The sequence below is a fragment of the Drosophila yakuba genome, chromosome X (genome assembly GCF_016746365.2).
Source record: "Drosophila yakuba strain Tai18E2 chromosome X, Prin_Dyak_Tai18E2_2.1, whole genome shotgun sequence".
In the NCBI taxonomy this organism is placed as follows: Eukaryota; Metazoa; Arthropoda; class Insecta; order Diptera; family Drosophilidae; genus Drosophila; species Drosophila yakuba.
This window is the reverse complement of record NC_052526.2, coordinates 13,621,826-13,640,795: the sequence shown is the minus strand read 5'-3', so window position 1 is coordinate 13,640,795 and position 18,970 is coordinate 13,621,826. Positions and strand designations below refer to the sequence as shown.

At 48.6% G+C, this 18,970-nt stretch overlaps 5 protein-coding genes across 19 annotated transcripts in view; 3 read left to right on the top strand and 2 right to left on the bottom strand.

The window, feature by feature from the left end:
• The window catches only part of LOC6525332 (disks large homolog 1), a 57,466-nt gene extending 51,910 nt beyond the window's left edge, over positions 1 to 5,556 (top strand). For 11 of the 13 annotated variants that reach the window (XM_039376871.1, XM_002101132.3, XM_015190760.2 and 8 more), the window contains 6 exons: positions 1,453 to 1,687; positions 1,754 to 3,041; positions 3,107 to 3,303; positions 3,671 to 3,802; positions 3,868 to 4,049; positions 4,126 to 5,556. In XM_039376871.1, the coding sequence (XP_039232805.1) occupies positions 1,453 to 1,687; positions 1,754 to 3,041; positions 3,107 to 3,303; positions 3,671 to 3,802; positions 3,868 to 4,049; positions 4,126 to 4,320 (2,229 nt within the window). In that variant the 3' untranslated portion in view covers positions 4,321 to 5,556. Of the gene's footprint in view, positions 1 to 1,452; positions 1,688 to 1,753; positions 3,042 to 3,106; positions 3,304 to 3,456; positions 3,514 to 3,670; positions 3,803 to 3,867; positions 4,050 to 4,125 lie in introns of all 13 variants that reach the window. The other 2 variants (XM_039376884.1, XM_039376881.1) reach the window with 1 other exon arrangement.
• Positions 5,557 to 6,532: 976 nt separating this feature from the next.
• On the top strand, positions 6,533 to 7,386 carry LOC6525331 (vegetative cell wall protein gp1). The gene is made up of 2 exons (XM_002101131.3): positions 6,533 to 6,778; positions 6,833 to 7,386. Exons 1-2 carry the CDS (start codon positions 6,664 to 6,666, stop codon positions 7,219 to 7,221), a joined length of 504 nt encoding a protein of 167 aa, XP_002101167.1. The 5' UTR covers positions 6,533 to 6,663; the 3' UTR covers positions 7,222 to 7,386.
• An 8-nt stretch (positions 7,387 to 7,394) lies between these two features.
• LOC6525330 (C-factor) lies at positions 7,395 to 9,341 on the bottom strand. Its single transcript, XM_002101130.4, has 3 exons — positions 8,795 to 9,341; positions 8,104 to 8,155; positions 7,395 to 8,042 (listed from the first exon to the last, which is right to left on the bottom strand). Exons 1-3 carry the CDS (start codon positions 8,918 to 8,920, stop codon positions 7,477 to 7,479), a joined length of 744 nt encoding a protein of 247 aa, XP_002101166.1. The 5' UTR covers positions 8,921 to 9,341; the 3' UTR covers positions 7,395 to 7,476.
• On the top strand, positions 8,363 to 13,907 carry LOC6525328 (thioredoxin reductase 1, mitochondrial). 3 transcript variants are annotated; one of them, XM_002101128.4, is made up of 4 exons: positions 8,363 to 8,566; positions 11,962 to 12,307; positions 12,374 to 12,600; positions 12,672 to 13,907. In XM_002101128.4, exons 1-4 carry the CDS (start codon positions 8,551 to 8,553, stop codon positions 13,556 to 13,558), a joined length of 1,476 nt encoding a protein of 491 aa, XP_002101164.1. In that variant the 5' UTR covers positions 8,363 to 8,550; the 3' UTR covers positions 13,559 to 13,907. The 3 variants fall into 3 exon arrangements, with proteins under 3 accessions (XP_002101164.1, XP_015046242.1, XP_015046241.1); XM_015190756.3 differs by lacking the exon at positions 8,363 to 8,566 and adding an exon at positions 9,444 to 9,920; XM_015190755.2 differs by lacking the exon at positions 8,363 to 8,566 and adding an exon at positions 10,264 to 10,345.
• Positions 13,908 to 15,047: 1,140 nt separating this feature from the next.
• Positions 15,048 to 18,154, bottom strand: LOC6525327 (NADH-ubiquinone oxidoreductase 75 kDa subunit, mitochondrial). The gene is made up of 6 exons (XM_002101127.4): positions 18,018 to 18,154; positions 17,622 to 17,809; positions 17,209 to 17,540; positions 16,115 to 17,141; positions 15,565 to 16,053; positions 15,048 to 15,503 (listed from the first exon to the last, which is right to left on the bottom strand). The coding sequence occupies exons 2-6, from the start codon at positions 17,802 to 17,804 to the stop codon at positions 15,339 to 15,341; spliced, it is 2,196 nt and encodes a 731-aa protein (XP_002101163.1). The 5' UTR covers positions 17,805 to 17,809; positions 18,018 to 18,154; the 3' UTR covers positions 15,048 to 15,338.
• Positions 18,155 to 18,970: the final 816 nt, after the last annotated feature.

The following is an 18,970-nucleotide window of genomic DNA, read 5'->3' as shown; positions in this document are numbered from 1 at the left end:
ATTTTCATAACTTCATTTGCATTTCATATAAGTTATAAGTTGCACAGTTTTAGAAGCGCTACAACTAGTGGCTGTCAAACCGTACTACTCCTACTTTTTTCCCCCATTTTCTGCGATGCTGTGACTTTGAGCGATTTTTGTTTTGGTTGGGTTTTTGTTTCGCCTTCTTCTCTTTTGCCAAACTGCTGTCATCGTTTTTCATTCAGGTTTCAATGTTAAACTGACTTTTGGTTCACATGGCGGTATTTCTCAGCCATTCCATTCCATTCGAAGCTCTTTGGAACCTCCCAACCTCCCAACCTCCCCTTGAAGAACTCGTGAATTTTGTGCTGATTCTCCTCCATGCGGATTATGCAAGTTCAGCTGAATTCATTTTTTAGTGGCTTTGCATTGTTATTTTCCTCTTCTGTTCTCTTGGCTCTTCCGCCTTTTGGAATGCCGAGCGCCTTTTCTGTTGTTATTCAATTAGGTTCTTTTTCCCCTTCTTTCTGCTTTTTTCTGTTAAATATACATACATATGTATGTATGTATGTATGTATTTTTTGGTTGTAGTGGGAACTTTTGCTCTTCATTGTTGTCATCGATCTGATTTTATTCTCTTTGTTGGTCACGAAATCGGGAATCAATCACGTTTTCATAATTATTGGCCATGACAGTTTGGCATGCACTGTGCTTGCTGACCATGCCCCCCCATTTTTCACGCCCACCTCCAAGACCGCCCCATTCCAATGAATGGCGAGCACTTAAGGGGCTTCCGCAACAATTGCAACAGTTACCGCCACCTCAGCTCCGCTTCTGTCCCCAGTTACCTTTGTCAACCCTTTACGCTCATTAACTCATCGCCAAGGCCCTCGACGGGATTTGCTTGGGTTTGCACAGTGGGCACGGTGGTCCACCCACCAGCACAGCCACATTGATACCCTGCAAGTGGGTAGGGTATATACGCTGCAGTGGGTCAAGTTTCATGCTTCCTAAATCAAGAATCTGTATTTTTAATTAGTTTGTATACTTTTGCATATAAATTAGCTGATAAAATGTTTGCGTGCCAAGATTAACGATGAGCTATTTAATGTCCTTTGAAATCTTAAGTGGAGACCAAAAGAATGTATTTAAAATTCAAACTATTTACGAGCATATTGGCACACATTCAAATGAAGTCACGTGATGTCTTAGAATACAGGGTGTCGGGCGAACTGAAAGCCCGTTCTTGTTTGTCTTCCTGGTGGAACTGAACTCAGGTGCCTCTGCTCGGGCGCCACTAATTTAATTAGCGATTGTGGTAAATGCGGATTAAGTGCGCCACTCAAGAGTCAACGCCCAGAGTTGCAGTCCCCAGTTGCGCACTCCAGCATTCCAACTCTCTCACTCCTGTTTCGCCTCCTTAAAATCCCAAAATGCAGCCGCAATTGAAGGCATTTGGTAAATAACCATTCAATTTGATTCCATCAACAGGAGCAACTGCGCCGACGACGCGAGGAGGAGGAGCGCATAGCGCAGCAAAATGAATTCCTGCGGAACAGTCTTCGTGGCTCCCGGAAGCTGAAGGCGCTCCAGGATACGGCCACGCCAGGAAAAGCGATTGCCCAGCAGCAGCAGCAGCAGGCAACGCTGGCCACCCAGGTGGTTGGCGTCGAGAATGAGGCATATCTGCCCGACGAGGACCAGCCGCAGGCGGAACAGATTGATGGTGAGTACGCGACTCATCCTTAGCCAAAATGCCCTGCATCCTCTAATCCTTTTCTATCCCCTGCAGGCTATGGCGAGCTGATAGCCGCCCTCACCCGCCTGCAAAACCAGCTGAGCAAGAGCGGATTGAGCACGCTGGCGGGTCGCGTTTCCGCTGCTCACAGTGTCCTGGCCAGCGCCAGTGTGGCCCATGTCCTGGCCGCTCGCACCGCCGTCCTCCAGCGACGACGTTCCCGCGTCTCTGGTCCACTGCATCACAATGCCCTGGGATTGCAGAAGGACATTGTGGAGCTGCTAACGCAATCGAATACGGCGGCGGCCATCGAGCTGGGCAACCTGCTGACCAGCCATGAAATGGAGGGTCTCCTCCTGGCCCACGATCGCATTGCCAATCACACGGATGGCACGCCCTCGCCTACACCCACGCCCACTCCGGCCATTGGAGCGGCGACGGGATCCACAATCAGCAGTCCGGTGGCTGGACCCAAGAGAAACCTAGGCATGGTGGTGCCGCCGCCCGTGGTGCCACCCCCACTGGCGCAACGTGGAGCAATGCCACTGCCGCGCGGAGAGTCGCCACCGCCGGTGCCCATGCCACCACTGGCCACAATACCCATGTCCATGCCCGTCAATCTGCCAATGAGTGCGTGCTTTGGCACGCTAAACGATCAGAACGACAACATCAGGATCATCCAAATCGAAAAGTCCACGGAGCCGCTGGGCGCCACGGTGCGCAACGAGGGTGAGGCGGTGGTCATCGGCCGGATTGTGCGTGGTGGTGCGGCGGAGAAGTCGGGACTGCTGCACGAAGGCGACGAAATCCTGGAGGTCAACGGTCAGGAGTTGCGTGGCAAGACGGTGAACGAGGTGTGCGCCCTATTGGGCGCCATGCAGGGCACCCTGACCTTCCTGATCGTCCCAGCGGGCAGTCCACCATCCGGCGGCATAATGGGCGGAACTACCGGCAGCCAACTGGCCGGATTGGGTGGAGCACATCGCGATACCGCCGTGTTGCACGTCCGGGCGCACTTTGACTACGATCCGGAGGACGATCTGTATATACCCTGCCGGGAGCTGGGCATCAGCTTCCAGAAGGGCGATGTGCTGCACGTGATCAGTCGCGAGGATCCCAACTGGTGGCAGGCGTATCGCGAGGGCGAGGAGGACCAGACGCTGGCCGGTCTTATTCCTAGTCAGTCGTTCCAGCATCAGCGCGAGACCATGAAGCTGGCCATTGCGGAGGAGGCGGGACTGGCGCGATCCCGCGGCAAGGACGGATCGGGCAGCAAAGGAGCCACGCTCCTCTGTGCGCGCAAGGGTCGCAAAAAGAAGAAGAAGGCCAGCTCCGAGGCGGGGTAAGCATATTTATTCTTTCCGCGAGAGATTTTTACATTAAAACATTTGATTTTTTTAATTGTAGATATCCCTTGTACGCCACCACGGCGCCGGATGAAACAGATCCGGAGGAGATACTCACCTACGAGGAGGTGGCTTTGTACTATCCCCGCGCTACCCACAAGCGGCCCATCGTCCTCATCGGCCCGCCCAACATTGGAAGACATGAGTTGCGCCAACGCCTGATGGCCGACTCGGAGCGTTTCTCCGCCGCAGTGCCACGTAAGTGAAGACCCCGCTCCCTGTCCATCCTTAAATTCGAGAAGCAAGTTACTATTACATTAAGAGCGTTGTAAACGGCGCAGGACTGCTGCATCGTCTACAGCCAGCTTTCAATGGGCCGTCTTTAATGTCTGTCTCTCTTCCGCCGGGCAGTCTTCTATTTGCTGGAGGAGCGGCTCAAGCCGGCCAAGATCAAGGCTCAGGTCAAGGGTAAAGGGCTGCGCTTCAGAGCCACCGAATCCCAGAGCCATTGCTAGACATAGGTCACCTAACCGCCATACCCCACACAACGTACACCAAACCCATACCCTGAAATGTACCTTTTAAATACTCTTAGTAATCCTTGTGCTTTGCCATCCTTCCGCAGACACATCACGAGCCCGCAGGGAGGGCGAAGTGCCCGGAGTGGACTACCACTTCATCACGCGACAAGCCTTCGAGGCGGACATTTTGGCGCGCCGCTTTGTGGAGCACGGTGAATACGAGAAGGCCTACTACGGTGAGTTTAAATTGCACATAATGGCGTTTGACTGTTGGCTAATGTGTTTCTCTTATCGCCCACAGGCACATCACTGGAGGCCATACGCACGGTGGTGGCCAGCGGCAAGATCTGTGTGCTCAACCTGCATCCGCAGAGCCTCAAGCTGCTGCGCGCCTCTGACCTCAAGCCGTACGTGGTGCTGGTGGCGCCGCCCAGCTTGGACAAGCTGCGCCAAAAGAAGCTGCGCAACGGCGAACCCTTCAAGGTGCGTTATACAGAACTTTAACTTCAACTTCAAGCAAAACATAATCTAACATCCTATTTATTTTGTATTTAACCAGGAGGAAGAGCTCAAAGACATCATTGCCACGGCCAGGGATATGGAGGCCCGTTGGGGTCACCTATTCGACATGATCATCATTAACAATGACACGGAGCGCGCCTACCACCAACTGCTGGCCGAGATCAACTCGCTGGAGCGCGAGCCCCAATGGGTGCCCGCCCAGTGGGTGCACAACAATCGCGACGAGTCATAATGGGGTCTTCAGCACCCCCTCCTCCCACTGCACTACCACTACCACTACCACCTTCCCTAGGATCCACCACCCAAGAAATGAATACCAATACCAATACCCAAAACTCTTTGTAAATACAATTTTCAATTGAGCCATGAAGCGGAAAGCAGGATCGATTCCAGTCCAGTAGTTCGGTTTGCCTGCCGATGCGATTAATCCCTACCCCTCCAATATTATATATAAATATATATATTTATACTATTCGTTGCATATGTGCATTTTAGTCTTAGAGAGAAAGAGTTTTTATTGTGTGTATTCCCTGTTTTAAAAGCATTCCAACCTCTTTATGTATGTTCACAAAATTTGTTGTTCGATGAACCGATTTCGGGAATGCCACTGAATCCAATTAATTCTTGCGGCATTTCCGTTTTTTTTTTTTTACCACTACCACTAACTTATATATTGTAAAAGTATGTTTTTTTTTGTATTTAAATTAAGCTTGGACACTTCCTTAATTTCAAAGGGCAAATTGAAATTGTAAAATAACGAATCAGCAAAGGAAGGCCAGAATCGATATGATAGTACCCTAGTACCCAATAAAATGTGTAATAATACCCATAAGCGACTCCGAATGTTAACAGAGCCAGAACAATCCGTAGGCAGCTGTGCGAGGGGAGATCGATCCGACGGATGTAGATTCATATTCAGATTCAGATTCAAATTCAGCTGCAGAATCAGAATTAAAAAATGACAGAGAAACCGAATCAGAAGCAGAAGCAGATACTGATACTGATACAGATGCAAGTGTTGCAATTACGTAATCTATTTACTTTATAAAATATATACTATACGGATATACATACACATAAATTATAAATCGAAGCGTACTTAATACAATTAATTTTTAACAAGACGAATGCAAGAGCAAAGTGAAAAATAAAATAAAAAAAACCGTTCATAAGAGAGAAACAACAAAATCAGTAAGTCATTGCCAAAAAACAAAAAAAAAAAGAATTAAATAAATAAATGGGAGTTAGATGAGGAGAGTTAGGAGAATCACTTAGAAAAACCACTCCACGAGCGAAATTGTTAAAAACAAAAACGGAAACGGAATAACAAAATATTTAGCCAACTTTAAGCACTGTAAGATAATGGAAAACCCAATAAACGAATGCAAACAGTAAGCCGGCAAGAAAATGAATTAGGCTAAGGTATCCGAAACAGAAACAGAAACAGAAACAAAAACAAAAGCGATAAGCAAAAAACGAAAAACAAAGTAATTCCCAAGTAAATGTTGTTGTAATTAATTATTTAAACCAATTCGTCTAGTGAACAGGGAGGGAGGGCGGCAGATCCAGTTGGTTTCAACTCCAACCACAACTAACTAACTAGATATACCGTGCATATAGAGATCTATACCAATTCCATTGAGCGAGCGCAGCTGAAACCAGAAACCAGAAACCAGAATTTTATATTAAAAGAAGTGTGGGTCAAGTAAAATAGCAAACTATGTTACGCAATGTTAAACACTTGAAAGATTCTAAAAGCGAATGATATCTAATATACCTTAAAATCTACATATACGGTCCCGGTTGCCAGTTCCATTTCGATTTGGGACTGGATTTGCCCAGATTTTGCCCGTATCCTTTGAGTCCTCGAGATCTTACCTTTGATGGCTCACTAATGGATGCTGGGTAGAACTTGAATTGAAATCGGATTTGGAATTGGTAGCGGGGCGAATAATAATAATAAAATTCAAAGAACAATTTTTTTTTTGTAGTCCACAAGGTATAAAAAATGTGTGTGCAGTAAATCTGTTTAAGTTTTTATTTATGTATGTGTGTGGTGTAGCAAAACTAAACTAAATACGAAGGAAATACCTAAAGAAAAACAAAGCGGATTGCAAAATAGGCACGGTTTAATAGCCATTGTACGAAATTAACGACATTTATGAGTAACCCTAACGCAAAAATGCGGACAAAGTCAGATGAAAAATAACAATATTAATAATAATAAAAAAAAATCGACAAACCAAGAAAAATAAACTTGAGATGGCGTTTTTGTGGGTGGCGGGTTAATTAAATTTGATGGCAAAATAGTTCGTTTTCAAAAAAAAAATGAAAACATGATATTAAACTTATGAGTGCCAGTTTTATAAGTTTTAAAAAAATGCGGGTTCCTAAAATTTATCTGGCAGCACCGATTGCTTTCGATAAATTAAATCGGATATATCGAAGTAGTGCAGGCCCGATAAGTTTAGGCAAAGGAAAGTCTTGTTTTTGTTTAAGTGAAGCTACAATTGTGTTGCTTCCGTTGGCAGTAACCACCAGTGGGAACGGAGCTACTGAACCAAAACAGATCATCATGGGCCCAACACCGCCGCTGCCCGCCACCAATAGCATTAACCAACAGCAGACGACAACCGCTCCACCGCCACCGCCAACGGGGCAAATCATAGCGCCATCGGGAGCCTTTCCAGGTGAGGTTAATCCACTTTCAAATCGGACTACGGCTAATCTCTTCCATCGCGCAGGCTCCCTGACCCCCGGCTGGAATGACCCGCCACCCATTTCGGGGGATTCCATGAGCTGCAACTCGAACAATCGTCGTCCACGCCTCGATCTTCGCAAGCGTGTGGCCCACCCACTGGACGGCAACTCCCCTAGTGTCCAGCTGGGTCAGCCACAACCATCAATACCTACAGCACCAGAGGCATTCTCGCCGCGTCCCGTGGCCATGGTAACACCCCATCGCCTGATTCCCTATCCGGATCCCAACAAGCCGCCTGCCGGAGGAGCGGATGCGGGCGGATTCGGAGCAGGACCGAATACCAATGCCGTGCGCCTGCCACCATTGGCCCAAAGCATCAGCATCGATCCATCCAGGGTGCCGGTGGCCATGGTACCTCCAAGACAGAAATAGCACGTAGTTATCGCCAATTCAGGGCCTAGGCTAAGGAACTCGAAATTTATGTGTTCTCTGGCAGGCTGGAAAATCCATTATTTTTCTATGTAAACCACTTAAGACACCTCACGAAATACAATCGGAAATGCAAATGAAGGGGCTGCTGGAGCGCCAAAACGTAAACGCAAGAGTTCTCTGGCTTAAGAGCCCATTTTATTCAACAACAATTAACAAACGGAAACAAAATGCAGCTAAATTAAGCACTGTCACAGTTCACCAGGCCAGCGGAGTGCCATCGTAGTTAATAAAGCCGCCGTTCTGTTTCTCGCTCAGCTTGCTGATGGTCTGCACAATTTGGCCCGTACTGGTGGGCACGTCCAAGGGTGCGCTGGAGCCACCCATGTCGGTTTTCACCCAGCCAGGATGCAGACTAACGCACATGATGCGCTGCGGATACAGATCGACGCTCAGCGACTTGGTGGCCGCATTCAGGGCCGACTTGGAGGTGCGATAGGCGTACATTCCGCCATCCGTGTTGCCCTGAATGGAGCCAAGTATCGAGGACATGTTGATAATGGCGGCACGGCCCACGCCCATCGGTTGTGATTCGTTCGCTTTGGCCGCCTTCTTTAGAAGCGGCAAACACGCCTTGGCCAGCATTATTGGCACCACCGTGTTGGTCTGCAGGGTGTCCAGCAGCTCCTGCGAGCGGACGGCCGTTATCCTGGCCGATTTGGGGGCTATGCCGGCATTGTTGAAGAGCACATTGAGGCCTTGGTCCTTGGTCACGCCCTCGATGTCGGCGATAAGCTTGTCATAGGCATCGAAATTCCTCAAATCTGCGGGGAATAATATTTATAAAATGAGAGATTATACCGGTTGATAAAACGGATTGCTTACCAATCTCAAGGATGTGGATGTTCGAGTGCTTCTTGGCCAGATCCTCCAGCTCCTGAAAGTCAAAGTGTTAAAATAATTAATTAATTAAAAAATTAGGAGATGAACATTGTATTTTATTGGAGTTTAAAAAACGCGCCCAAGCAACGCGTTAGTGCAAAAAGGAAACATACGATTGCCGATAAATACTGCCAGTGTGCCCAGACTGTTCGCCCAGCAATCGACGTGCCGCCTATCGACGTCTCCCTTTCGCTCGCTCGTACGAAAGTACAAAAGCGATTGCAAAAGTTAGCTCCGCTTATTCGTTTTGTGCTTTCGCGAGTGCCGAGAGCCGCTAAAACACGCTCAGCAGTTTTCTATTTCCGCTGTGACAACAACAACATTCACTACCCGCCGTTGATCCTTGTTTTCAGTCTAATTTACCTGGAGAAGCTACCAACAACCGAAATAATGGCGCCCGTGCAAGGTGAGTTTTATATTTACAGCTAATTTGCAATTCGATTCCGATGGAAGCATTCAAATTATGCATGCTCATTTCGATGATTAAAAAGCGGTTTTAGTAATAGTGGTTCTTGTGAATTGTTCGCGTAGTTTCTGTAGTTTCTACTGGCCGTTGTGACTCACCGGTTTCGTTAGCTTACTGAATTGTCTTAATAGAGAGACAAGATGAAAAAGAAATGAAAACACCTCTCACCTTTGCCTGCTCGCGATTCCGGCAGGTGGTAAATAGATGCTGCGGCGGCTGGGGAAGATTCAGCAGCGCCTTGACCAGGCCCAGACCCAGTCCTCGATTGCAGCCGGTTATTAGGATGGAGTTCATGTTTTTTTCCGAAGATCTGCGATCGAGTTGCTCAAAATCTTATCGCGTCGTACTTGAGATAAAACCAATAAAGGGCGGCACTACTATACGGGTTCCGTCTGTTCTGTGGATTTCACCAGACCCGTAGCCAGATCTCTCCGTGCTTATCAATCGACTTTATTGCCGTAACACAAGCGTGAAAATAATGAAATGTTGGAAAAAAAAATTTGACGGCCGGCTGTTCCGTCCGGCCAGCAGTGTTGCCAACCATCCGCGAGTTATCGATACACTAGTGCATTGCCAAACGTGCATTTCGCACATTTCCAATTGGCATAGGGCAGAACAACTGTTGCCTGCCAGCTACTATGTGCGTTTTAGCCTCAAATGGAATCTCGCATTCCAATGGATGCTCCCTCTTTGCATTTTCCTTTACCCCAAACATTCGCATTTGCAGCGCGCGCTGTCGCGCCATCTCTTTTCCACTCTGCTTCTGTTACGTAGCCGTTTATCGGCGCCTCTGCCTGTCCACCGCTTTCGCAGCATTCCCTTCCCAACCAGCGACAGCGACGTGTTTGTGTTGTGTGTTCCGCCGTCATTTTTCTGCGCCCTTTTCGCGAATAGTTTCGTTTCGCTTCCAGCTGGAAGAGTGAAACGCGAAACGGTGAAGGCGAACGGCCAACAAGCAACAAGATGAACTTGTGCAACTCGAGATTCTCCGTTACATTCGGACGGCAGTGCTCGACGATTTTAACGTCTCCTTCTGCTGGCATTCTACAAAACAGATGCTCACTGACAACAAAGGTCCCCAATTGGATTTCCAGTAGTCTCAGCTGTGTCCAGCAGACGTTCCAGCGAACGATGAACTCGACGGGACAGCGAGGATCACGCGACAGCACTGGAGCTCCCGGTGCTGGGGCTTCAGGTGGATCCGGTGGCGGTGCACCGCCACCCTTCCAGCATCCACATTGCGACAGGAACGCGATGTACGCGCAACCGGTGCGAAAGATGAGCACCAAAGGAGGTGAGCGTCGATATCGATTGAAACTCTCACTAGATCTTCACTGCCGCCGCCGGTTGGCAACGCGGTCGATTGTCGCGGTTTTCTTGCTTGTTGTTTTTTTTCTGGGCCTTCTTGTGTTTAACCGACGCCATTATGCAATAACCGTTAGTTGCCTGGCCCAAAAGTCCATTACTCTGCTCTTATTACCTGGCTTATCGGGTTTCTGCGGCACGTATTCGCCAAGGGTTTATATGCTCGCTCGCCCGCCCGGCATTTGCCGCCTCACACTTGCACCGTCATCGTCAATCGTCATCGCGCACCCGCTCCAACTGGAATTGTACAGTCGGGGTCGCACGGAGAGCACTTCAAAATTCGTATCATGCTGAAGTACATGATCTGCGCCATCGTTGTGGGCGCCAAAAAGAGCACATCCTCTAAGTATAATGGTTAACAAAGTTCTGAATCGCGTATAAATAAATACTCTCCCAGCTGAGACGCACATATAAATTAATGATGGATTTATCATAAAACCCATTACTCATTTATAGATTGAATTACAGACTCTACTTGTGCTTCAAAACAAAATAATATCATGAATTCTAATAATTTTTTAAAATTCTATTCCTATCAGACAATCTCTTAATTTATAGGGGAAATGTATTTATTTAATCACTTGTATTGACATTTTGCCTTCAGCTGGTTAAAATCGAATATCTATTTAAATGATGCTAAACGTATGAGGTTTTATATATATATATATATATATAATATATTTTATATATGTATACTTCAATCGCACATTCCAAGATCAAGTTTTCTTGTTAAATGCATAATTAGCCAATCGATCTTCGTGTGCGCTTCTATTTCTGAAAACAATCGGGAAACTTACTTGTAGATATTGCATATTATGATTTCAAATGGCAATTGGGGGTATAATTGGTTTCTCTATAGTATTGTAAATTTCGTCGAACGAATAACCCTTTGCGGAATGTTCGAGAATCGCTTTATGATGATGATGATGATTTCACCATGTTAGCCGGCTGCATTTCACTTATCTGTGTTTTGTATTTAGTATCTGTCGTATCACCGCTCAACAAGCCAACATCGTCTTTGATCTTTCATCATCATTGCTGTGCTGCGTCATCACCACTTCATGGCGCAATTAATTGCAGTGTGACGACAACAATTGTTTATTCGCATTCGAGTTCGTATGGGGGCACTCGATTTGCCCTGTTCCTGGCCAGGATTGGTATGCCATCCGATAAGGGCCAACTGTGTGTGGTGTTGCCAACTAGTTTTGGGGCGTAACCATGACAAAGTCCGGCGGGTCAAAGCAAACCGAATGGGGGCGTGGGGCGTGGGTGGACGGACGGGAGGCGTGGCCAGGCGTGGCTTGGTGTGTGGCGATGTCGCTAGATGATTGCCCCACTTTGATTCGAACTCCCTGACCCAGTGGCATGTGGCATTTGGCACCACTATCGCTACCTGGCATCTGAAGCCAAGGAGCTCGACGGGATTGCACGGGGTGCAGATTACGGATTGCAGGCGGCCACACAGTCTTGGTTCCGCGCTTCTTCGGTCTGGATGCATCTGTTCGAATTCATACCGGCTTCCCAGTTGGTCGAGGGTGAACCACGCCACCGGAGGAGCATCTACCGTTCCGCCTATCTGGACATTCGACTGCGCGAGGAGTCCACCAAAGGCAGGCGGGGATTACCCATAAGCAGGATCATGAGTGAAGCTAGAGAGAAACTTGAGTAGTTGAAAGCACATGGCTAATTGATATCATTACTTATCACTGATAAGGATTTTCAACTAATCTAGATACTGGCTAAGAACAATAGCAGTCCATGCCAAAACAACATGGTTGTTGATGTTCCTATCGGTGATAAGTGTGACAGAATACAAGGTGATTTAGCCGTGTTACGATTAGATTTCCTCACGGCTCCGCATGTTCCATGACCTCTTGACCTCTTAACCTGTTTAAAACCAATTTCGACAGTAGATTACATAGTTTTATAGATTAATTAGTAACCAAACGAAACCGTGTCTTCTCCTTCAGGATCTTATGACTACGACCTTATTGTGATTGGAGGCGGATCAGCTGGCCTGGCCTGCGCCAAGGAGGCGGTGCTCAATGGAGCCCGTGTGGCCTGTCTGGATTACGTTAAGCCCACGCCCACTCTGGGCACCAAGTGGGGCGTTGGCGGCACCTGCGTGAACGTGGGCTGCATTCCCAAGAAGCTGATGCACCAGGCCTCGCTCCTGGGCGAGGCTGTCCATGAGGCTGCCGCCTACGGCTGGAACGTGGACGACAAGATCAAGCCAGACTGGAACAAACTGGTGCAGTCCGTACAGAACCACATCAAGTCCGTCAACTGGGTGACCCGTGTGGATCTGCGCGACAAGTAAGTGTGACTATATGGCTACCGCTCGAGAATCCCCACTAATTATAACCTTCTAATTCCCCTCAGGAAAGTGGAATACATCAATGGACTGGGCTCGTTCGTGGACTCGCACACCCTGCTGGCCAAGATAAAGAGCGGCGAGCGCACAATCACCGCCCAGACTTTCGTCATTGCCGTTGGCGGCCGACCACGCTACCCGGATATTCCCGGCGCTGTGGAGTACGGCATAACCAGCGATGATCTGTTCAGTTTGGAGCGCGAACCCGGCAAGACCTTGGTGGTGGGAGCTGGCTGTAAGTGTTGACATACCTCTGCTTACATTAACCTGATGAATAACCCATTCGGTTTCTCCTCTTTCACGCAGACATTGGCTTGGAGTGCGCTGGATTCCTGAAGGGTCTCGGCTACGAGCCCACTGTGATGGTGCGTTCTATTGTGCTGCGTGGCTTTGACCAGCAGATGGCTGAGCTGGTGGCAGCCTCGATGGAGGAGCGTGGCATTCCCTTCCTGCGCAAATCGGTGCCGCTGTCTGTGGAAAAGCAGGACGATGGCAAGCTGCTCGTTAAGTACAAGAACGTGGAGACCGGCGAGGAGGCCGAGGATGTCTTTGACACCGTTCTGTGGGCCATCGGCCGCAAGGGTCTGGTCGACGATCTGAACCTGCCCAATGCCGGCGTGACTGTGCAGAAGGACAAGATTCCAGTGGACTCGCAGGAGGCCACCAATGTGGCGAACATCTACGCCGTAGGTGACATCATCTACGGCAAGCCAGAGCTGACGCCCGTCGCCGTTCTGGCTGGTCGTCTGCTGGCCCGCCGCCTGTACGGCGGAGCTACCCAGCGCATGGACTACAAGGATGTGGCCACCACCGTGTTCACGCCGCTGGAGTATGCCTGCGTCGGTCTGAGCGAGGAGGATGCCGTCAAGGAGTACGGAGCCGATGAGATCGAGGTGTTCCATGGTTACTACAAGCCCACGGAGTTCTTCATTCCCCAGAAGAGCGTGCGCTATTGCTACTTGAAGGCTGTCGCTGAGCGCCATGGCGACCAGCGCGTCTATGGACTGCACTACATTGGCCCAGTGGCCGGTGAGGTGATCCAGGGATTCGCTGCCGCCCTAAAGTCTGGCCTGACCATTAACACGCTCATCAACACCGTGGGCATCCATCCCACGACCGCCGAGGAGTTCACCCGGCTGGCCATCACCAAGCGCTCCGGACTGGACCCCACGCCGGCCAGCTGCTGCAGCTAAAGCGGGAACGCAGCTCAGCCGCCTGGGACGCGTCGAAGCCGCCTCCTCCACCCGAATCCACCCGTAGATGAATGGTTGTTGTCGCGGCCCAGCGATCGAAGAGTTCAATAGTTCCGTTTAGTTTCCACAATTAACACCCACACAATAGCTCTGCGCAAGGGAGAGGCACTGGGCAGCGATGGCGGGTGGAACGACACCAGTGGAACTCCCCGCGCGACGCGACCAGCCCAACCCACGACTGCTGCGCCGCCGACATGCACTCAAAATTTTGAATTTGTTTGAACCTATGAAATTAACTATGAAATCCCCTAAATGTACGGTTGAAAAATATAATTTTTCACCAACAAAACCCGAGTCTTTTATTAATATTCTTGCTCAAAGGATTTCAGTTCTTTACCTTTTCCCCTTTCTCTACCTTTTAAATCATACCGTCAATCAGTTAAGTTGGCGTACCTTCATTAGCCATGCAAATGTCAAGCGACTTGGCTGAATCGATTTCGTCTGCAAGTCTGTCAACTTGTTAGCCACCAGGCTAATTGCTAGTGTGGCATTGTTGTGGGAATCTCGACCCTGAAGAGCTATTAATCAGCAAAGAACGATGACACCCTGGAGATTTATCAGCGGATCGTGCACACAATAAATGGCACTTTAGCTTTCAAAAGTAAAAAAGTGCGTGAGAAAGAATAATAAAAGTGGAAAAAGGCGATAAGGTTTGAGTTGAGTTTATGACCTCAGGAATCAGGAGTCATGTAAATCAAATTTGAATTAAGACGGTCCCCAAACCTCATTAGATGCAATCAGTTTTTGAACAATGAAGAGGAGGATTCAATGGGATTCATTATTTGCACAGGAATCAATAAAGTGCCAAGTAATTTGAAGAGTAACATTGCCGAGAAAGAGGAAAGAAAGAGAGGCAGGCGAAGCTGCTTAAGTGCGAAGGATGAGAAGCGCGGAGAGAGGCAGGTATTTACTAGGTATTATTTTTATTGGTAATTTAGTATTTAATTTTAATACTTGGCAAAAAAGATAATTTAGTGGACAGCTGCTTATGTGCGAAATATGAGAAGCGCGGAGGAAGGCAGGTATTTACTAGGTATTATTTTTATAAGTAATTTAGTATTTAATTTGTATACTTGGCATAAAACATAATTTAATGCGGAGCTGCTTATGTGCGAAGTATGAGAAGCGCAGAGGAAGGCATGTAATTAAGAATTTATTTTTGTAGGTAATTTAATATTTTCTGTGTATACTTGGCATGTGTTTAATGATTATTTATAATAAAAATTATTGCAAATCATAAAATAAACAGAATGAATAATTGTAATATTTTTTAGATAGAATGATGAACCACTTAATAATAATAATAATTATTAAAATTGGTATTGAGCACGAAAGAAAGCGAGATGGCAATACAAATAAGCCAAGCGGCTCGAAACTGCCCAATATACCCATGCTGAATCCCAAACCCAGTACGAAGTTTCGGTTGTGATATTTTCTATTACATTTTTTTATTTTGGTTTTCCTATTTCTCGTATTGAATAACTCCTTTGTTTTGAACAACGTAAGACTTTTTCATTTACAACTGACCCAGCGCTGGCGCCTCTGCAGCCGCCTATCGAACCTGCTCCTCATTCCGCTCCTGCGCTGGCTCATCCTGCGGCGCGTCCTGCTGTCTTCGTGTCCGTTTTGTAAGTGGGGGAGTGGCGGCGCAAAAGTTCGAAGAGCAGAGTTTAAAAAAAAAACATTAATTAGTTATTAGATCAGACGCGAGGGTGGACGCCTAGATAGCCACACTCTGCTTGGCCTCGTTCTCCCGCTGCTGCTTGTTGACCGCCGATATGCACTTGGCCATGGTGGGCGAGGCGCGCGAAATGGCATCGGTCATGAAGTAGTCGCGCAGCTCCTTTAGCTTAAGATCGATGGGGCCACCGCCGATGGATTTGCTCTGCAAAAAATAATCAGAATAATCAATAAAACTTCCAATAGAGAGAATCATTTCAACTTACGATAGCGCCCGCTGCTCCGGCATCGCCGGCTGGCTCCAAGTGTCCCAGGCGCGTTAGATGTGGCGCCACATCCTCCAGACGGTTACGCAGCTCATCCAAGTTGTCGTACGGCAGCGGCTTGCCCACCACCTCGGACAGAGCGCGCAGTATCTTCCAGTCCTCGCGTGCCATGCCCGGTGGCGAAACACCAGGCAGCGTCTGCTGCGGCCTGCCCTCCGTGTTCACGTAGATGGCCTGCTTCTCTGTGTAAGCGGCACCTGGCAGCACGGCATCGGCAATGGAGGCGCCATTGTCACCGTGCGATCCAATATAGACCACAAAGCAGTCCTTGGGCAGCTGCTCACGGGTCACCTTGCCGGCGTCGGCGTTCAACAGGAACAGCACCTTGGGCTGGGCCTTCACAGCGGTCTGTGCACCAGCCTTGTAGCCCACATCGAGAGCGCCCACCTGGGCGGCGTTCGTCTGCAGCACATTGAAGGGGTTCCAGTTCTGCAAGCGAGAGCTGCGCTTAAATGGGAATTCACACGAGCAAATAGGATAGCAAACTTACCGGCTTCTTCAGCTTCTTGCAGTACTCGGCAACGGTGGCGTGAATGGCGGCACCATCGGCACGCTCCAACAGATCGGCTCCAATGATGATGGCCGGCTTCTTGGCACCCTCCAGAACTTTGGAGAACGCATGAGCTCCGGAGCACACGTCCTTGACCAAAGCGGCATCGGCGCCAAGGTTCTCGTGGTCGTAGGACAGATCGATCTTGGGTCCAATCGAGGCAATCTGCAGTTCGTTGTGGACATAGGCCTTGCGCAGACGGGTGTTGACCAAAGGAGCCTCGTAACGGGGATTGGTGCCCACCAGGAGAACGGCGTCGGCCTCCTCCAAGCCGGCGATGGTACTGTTCAAGAGGTAATTAGCACGATTATCAGTGCCACCGGCAACAAAGCCCTGTTCAGTGGCGACCACTTCGCTGCCCAGACGGTTCAGCAGATCCTTAAGGGCCACCTGAGCCTCCAGATCGGCCAGCTGGCCGGAAATGCCGGCAATCTGTCCACCGGCTGCCTTGACGGCCTTGGCCACGGCAATGAGGGCGCCCTCCCACTCCACGGCCTGCAGTTCGCCGTTGGGCATGCGCACCATGGGAGCCACCAAGCGCTGGCGCTTCAGACCATCGCAGGCGAAGCGCGATTTGTCCGCAAGCCATTCCTCGTTAACGTCCTCGTTCTCACGGGGCAGAATGCGCAGCACCTCGTTTGTGCGAGTGCTGACCACAATGTTGCTGCCGACAGCATCCAGCACATCGATGCTGCTCACCTTCCTGATCTCCCAGGGACGGGCCACAAAACTATACGGCTTGTTGGTCAGCGCTCCCACGGGGCACAGGTCGATCACATTGCCGGACAGTTCGGTAAGGAAGAGCTTCTCCACGTAGGTGCCGATCTGCATGTCGTTGCCACGGCCAGTGGTGCCCAGGTCATCAACGCCGGCGATCTCGGAAGCGAAACGCACACAGCGGGTGCAGTGGATGCAGCGCGTCATAATAGTCTTCACTAGCGGTCCGATGTCCTTGTCCTCGACAGCTCTGTGGATGCACAAGGTATGGTTACATCAGTTTTTGGGGCAGGAACTTCTTGGTTTAATCCCCTTACCGCTTGCCCGTGTAGTTAATGTCCGTGAAGCGGGATCGATCGGAACCGAAGGCCATGGCTTGATCCTGCAGATCACACTCGCCGCCCTGATCGCAGATGGGACAATCCAGCGGATGGTTCATCAGCAGGAACTCCATGACGCCCTCGCGCGCCTTGCGGGTCAGATCCGAGTTGGTCTTGATGCGCCAGCCCTTCATCACGGGCATGGCGCAGGCGGCCACTGGCTTGGGACTCTTCTCCACCTCGACCAAGCACATTCTGCAGTTGCCGGCCACCGCAAGACGTTCGTGGTAGCAGAATCTGGGTATCTCCACGCCGATCTGGGCAGCAGCCTACGAATTGCAGGAAATCAAAGCGATTAGAAGGCGCTACCTGGGAATGGGTGGGTAAGGGGAGGTGGACATCAAACGAACCTGGAGGACAGTGGTGCCGGGTACCACCTGCACGGGAATGTCATCCACAAAGACCTCGATCTTCTCGGGCGCCTTCGCCGGTGTCTGGGCCACCATGGCGCTGGTTCGCACCGCCCGGCTGGCCATCTGATGTGTGGGCGAGCCCAGAGCGCCCAGCGCCTTGACTAGCGGTGCCCGTATCATATTTTCTGCAACGAGATGGTAACCAAAAATCCGTTGCAATCGGAGGAGCCAAAGAAAATTACATAAGTGTTTTGGTATGCTGGTTGGCACAACACTGCCGCATATCGATTGTTCGCCTTTTGTGTGCGTTCCAGGGATTAGCTGCTCCACTGCACCATGCGCAGCCACCTGAATGGGGTACCTGGAGGACGCCAAAAGTGCACGAAAACCTACCGAAATGCTGGAAAATATTCCTGTGATCTCTTAATGCGGAGACAACTTTTTATTATCGGATTTTGCTTTGACAGTCGGACCGCGTTGCCAACTGCCGCGTTGACAGCTGGCCCAATCGCGCTAATTTATCGGTTTTTAAAATTTACGCCTTAGCTGGATATGCATATGCCAAGCATATTTATTAGTCTCCGAAATCATATTTTCTATTTTAGAAATATATATTTGGTAACAATTGTCAGCTTATTTCATTCACGTTTAACTTTCACTGTAGTTGGCAACGCGACGGCCAGCTGTTCAAATTTGTTTGGCCATTCACTTGTGAGCGCCTCAGTTGCTGACTTTAAATTCCGAACCAAAGATGGCGCCACTTTACTAATTTATTGGCGCTCTCAAAATAAATTTATTCATAATAATAAATATGTAAACTATAATACCTATATTAATTAAAATTAAAATTAGCTCATATATATTTCAATATATTTGAAATTTAAATATATTTTGTTACTATTTAACATATGTTTTTAGCGGTATTGGAAATGTTATTTTGTTGAATACTTGACAGCCAAAAGTTAATTATTTTTTACTTTTGTTTTCAATTTCTTATCGACCAACATTCATACAAAAGCAAACACATATATGTGTGTATACATATATGCATATCTGGCCAGGATCTTTGCCGCTTCATTCGAATTAATCATCGCATAAATTACCGGCTTAAAAGTGCAGTGTTCTTCTCCCGCGCTCTGGCTACACAGAGAGAAATTGGGTGTGCAACAAGTTACCTTTTAAATGAAAAAAGTGACCAGAACTTATGTCTGATTCGTAAATTACGACATTGCTTATATAAAACATATCAAAATCAAATAAATGGAAAACTAAACCTTCGAACTTTTAGAAAACTGCGTGACCTAGAAGTAAGTTGCTTTTTTGAAACATCTATTCAAAATATTATG

Bases quoted from the DNA above. Each gene is read 5' to 3' on its own strand.
- LOC6525331 (XM_002101131.3), top strand. From the start codon at position 6,664: ATGGGCCCAACACCGCCGCTGCCCGCCACCAATAGCATTAACCAACAG. The intron at 6,779-6,832 runs GTGAGGTTAATC...TCCATCGCGCAG, and splicing joins GCCATCGGGAGCCTTTCCAG to GCTCCCTGACCCCCGGCTGG.
- LOC6525330 (XM_002101130.4), bottom strand. From the start codon at position 8,920: ATGAACTCCATCCTAATAACCGGCTGCAATCGAGGACTGGGTCTGGGC. The intron at 8,156-8,794 runs GTGAGAGGTGTT...TTTGACTTTCAG, and splicing joins GGAATCGCGAGCAGGCAAAG to GAGCTGGAGGATCTGGCCAA. The intron at 8,043-8,103 runs GTAAGCAATCCG...TATTCCCCGCAG, and splicing joins CATCCACATCCTTGAGATTG to ATTTGAGGAATTTCGATGCC.
- LOC6525328 (XM_015190756.3), top strand. From the start codon at position 9,590: ATGAACTTGTGCAACTCGAGATTCTCCGTTACATTCGGACGGCAGTGC. The intron at 9,921-11,961 runs GTGAGCGTCGAT...CTTCTCCTTCAG, and splicing joins AAAGATGAGCACCAAAGGAG to GATCTTATGACTACGACCTT. The intron at 12,601-12,671 runs GTAAGTGTTGAC...TCTTTCACGCAG, and splicing joins CTTGGTGGTGGGAGCTGGCT to ACATTGGCTTGGAGTGCGCT.
- LOC6525327 (XM_002101127.4), bottom strand. From the start codon at position 17,804: ATGATACGGGCACCGCTAGTCAAGGCGCTGGGCGCTCTGGGCTCGCCC. The intron at 17,142-17,208 runs GTAAGGGGATTA...GTGCATCCACAG, and splicing joins ATTAACTACACGGGCAAGCG to AGCTGTCGAGGACAAGGACA. The intron at 15,504-15,564 runs GTAAGTTGAAAT...TATTTTTTGCAG, and splicing joins CCGGAGCAGCGGGCGCTATC to AGCAAATCCATCGGCGGTGG.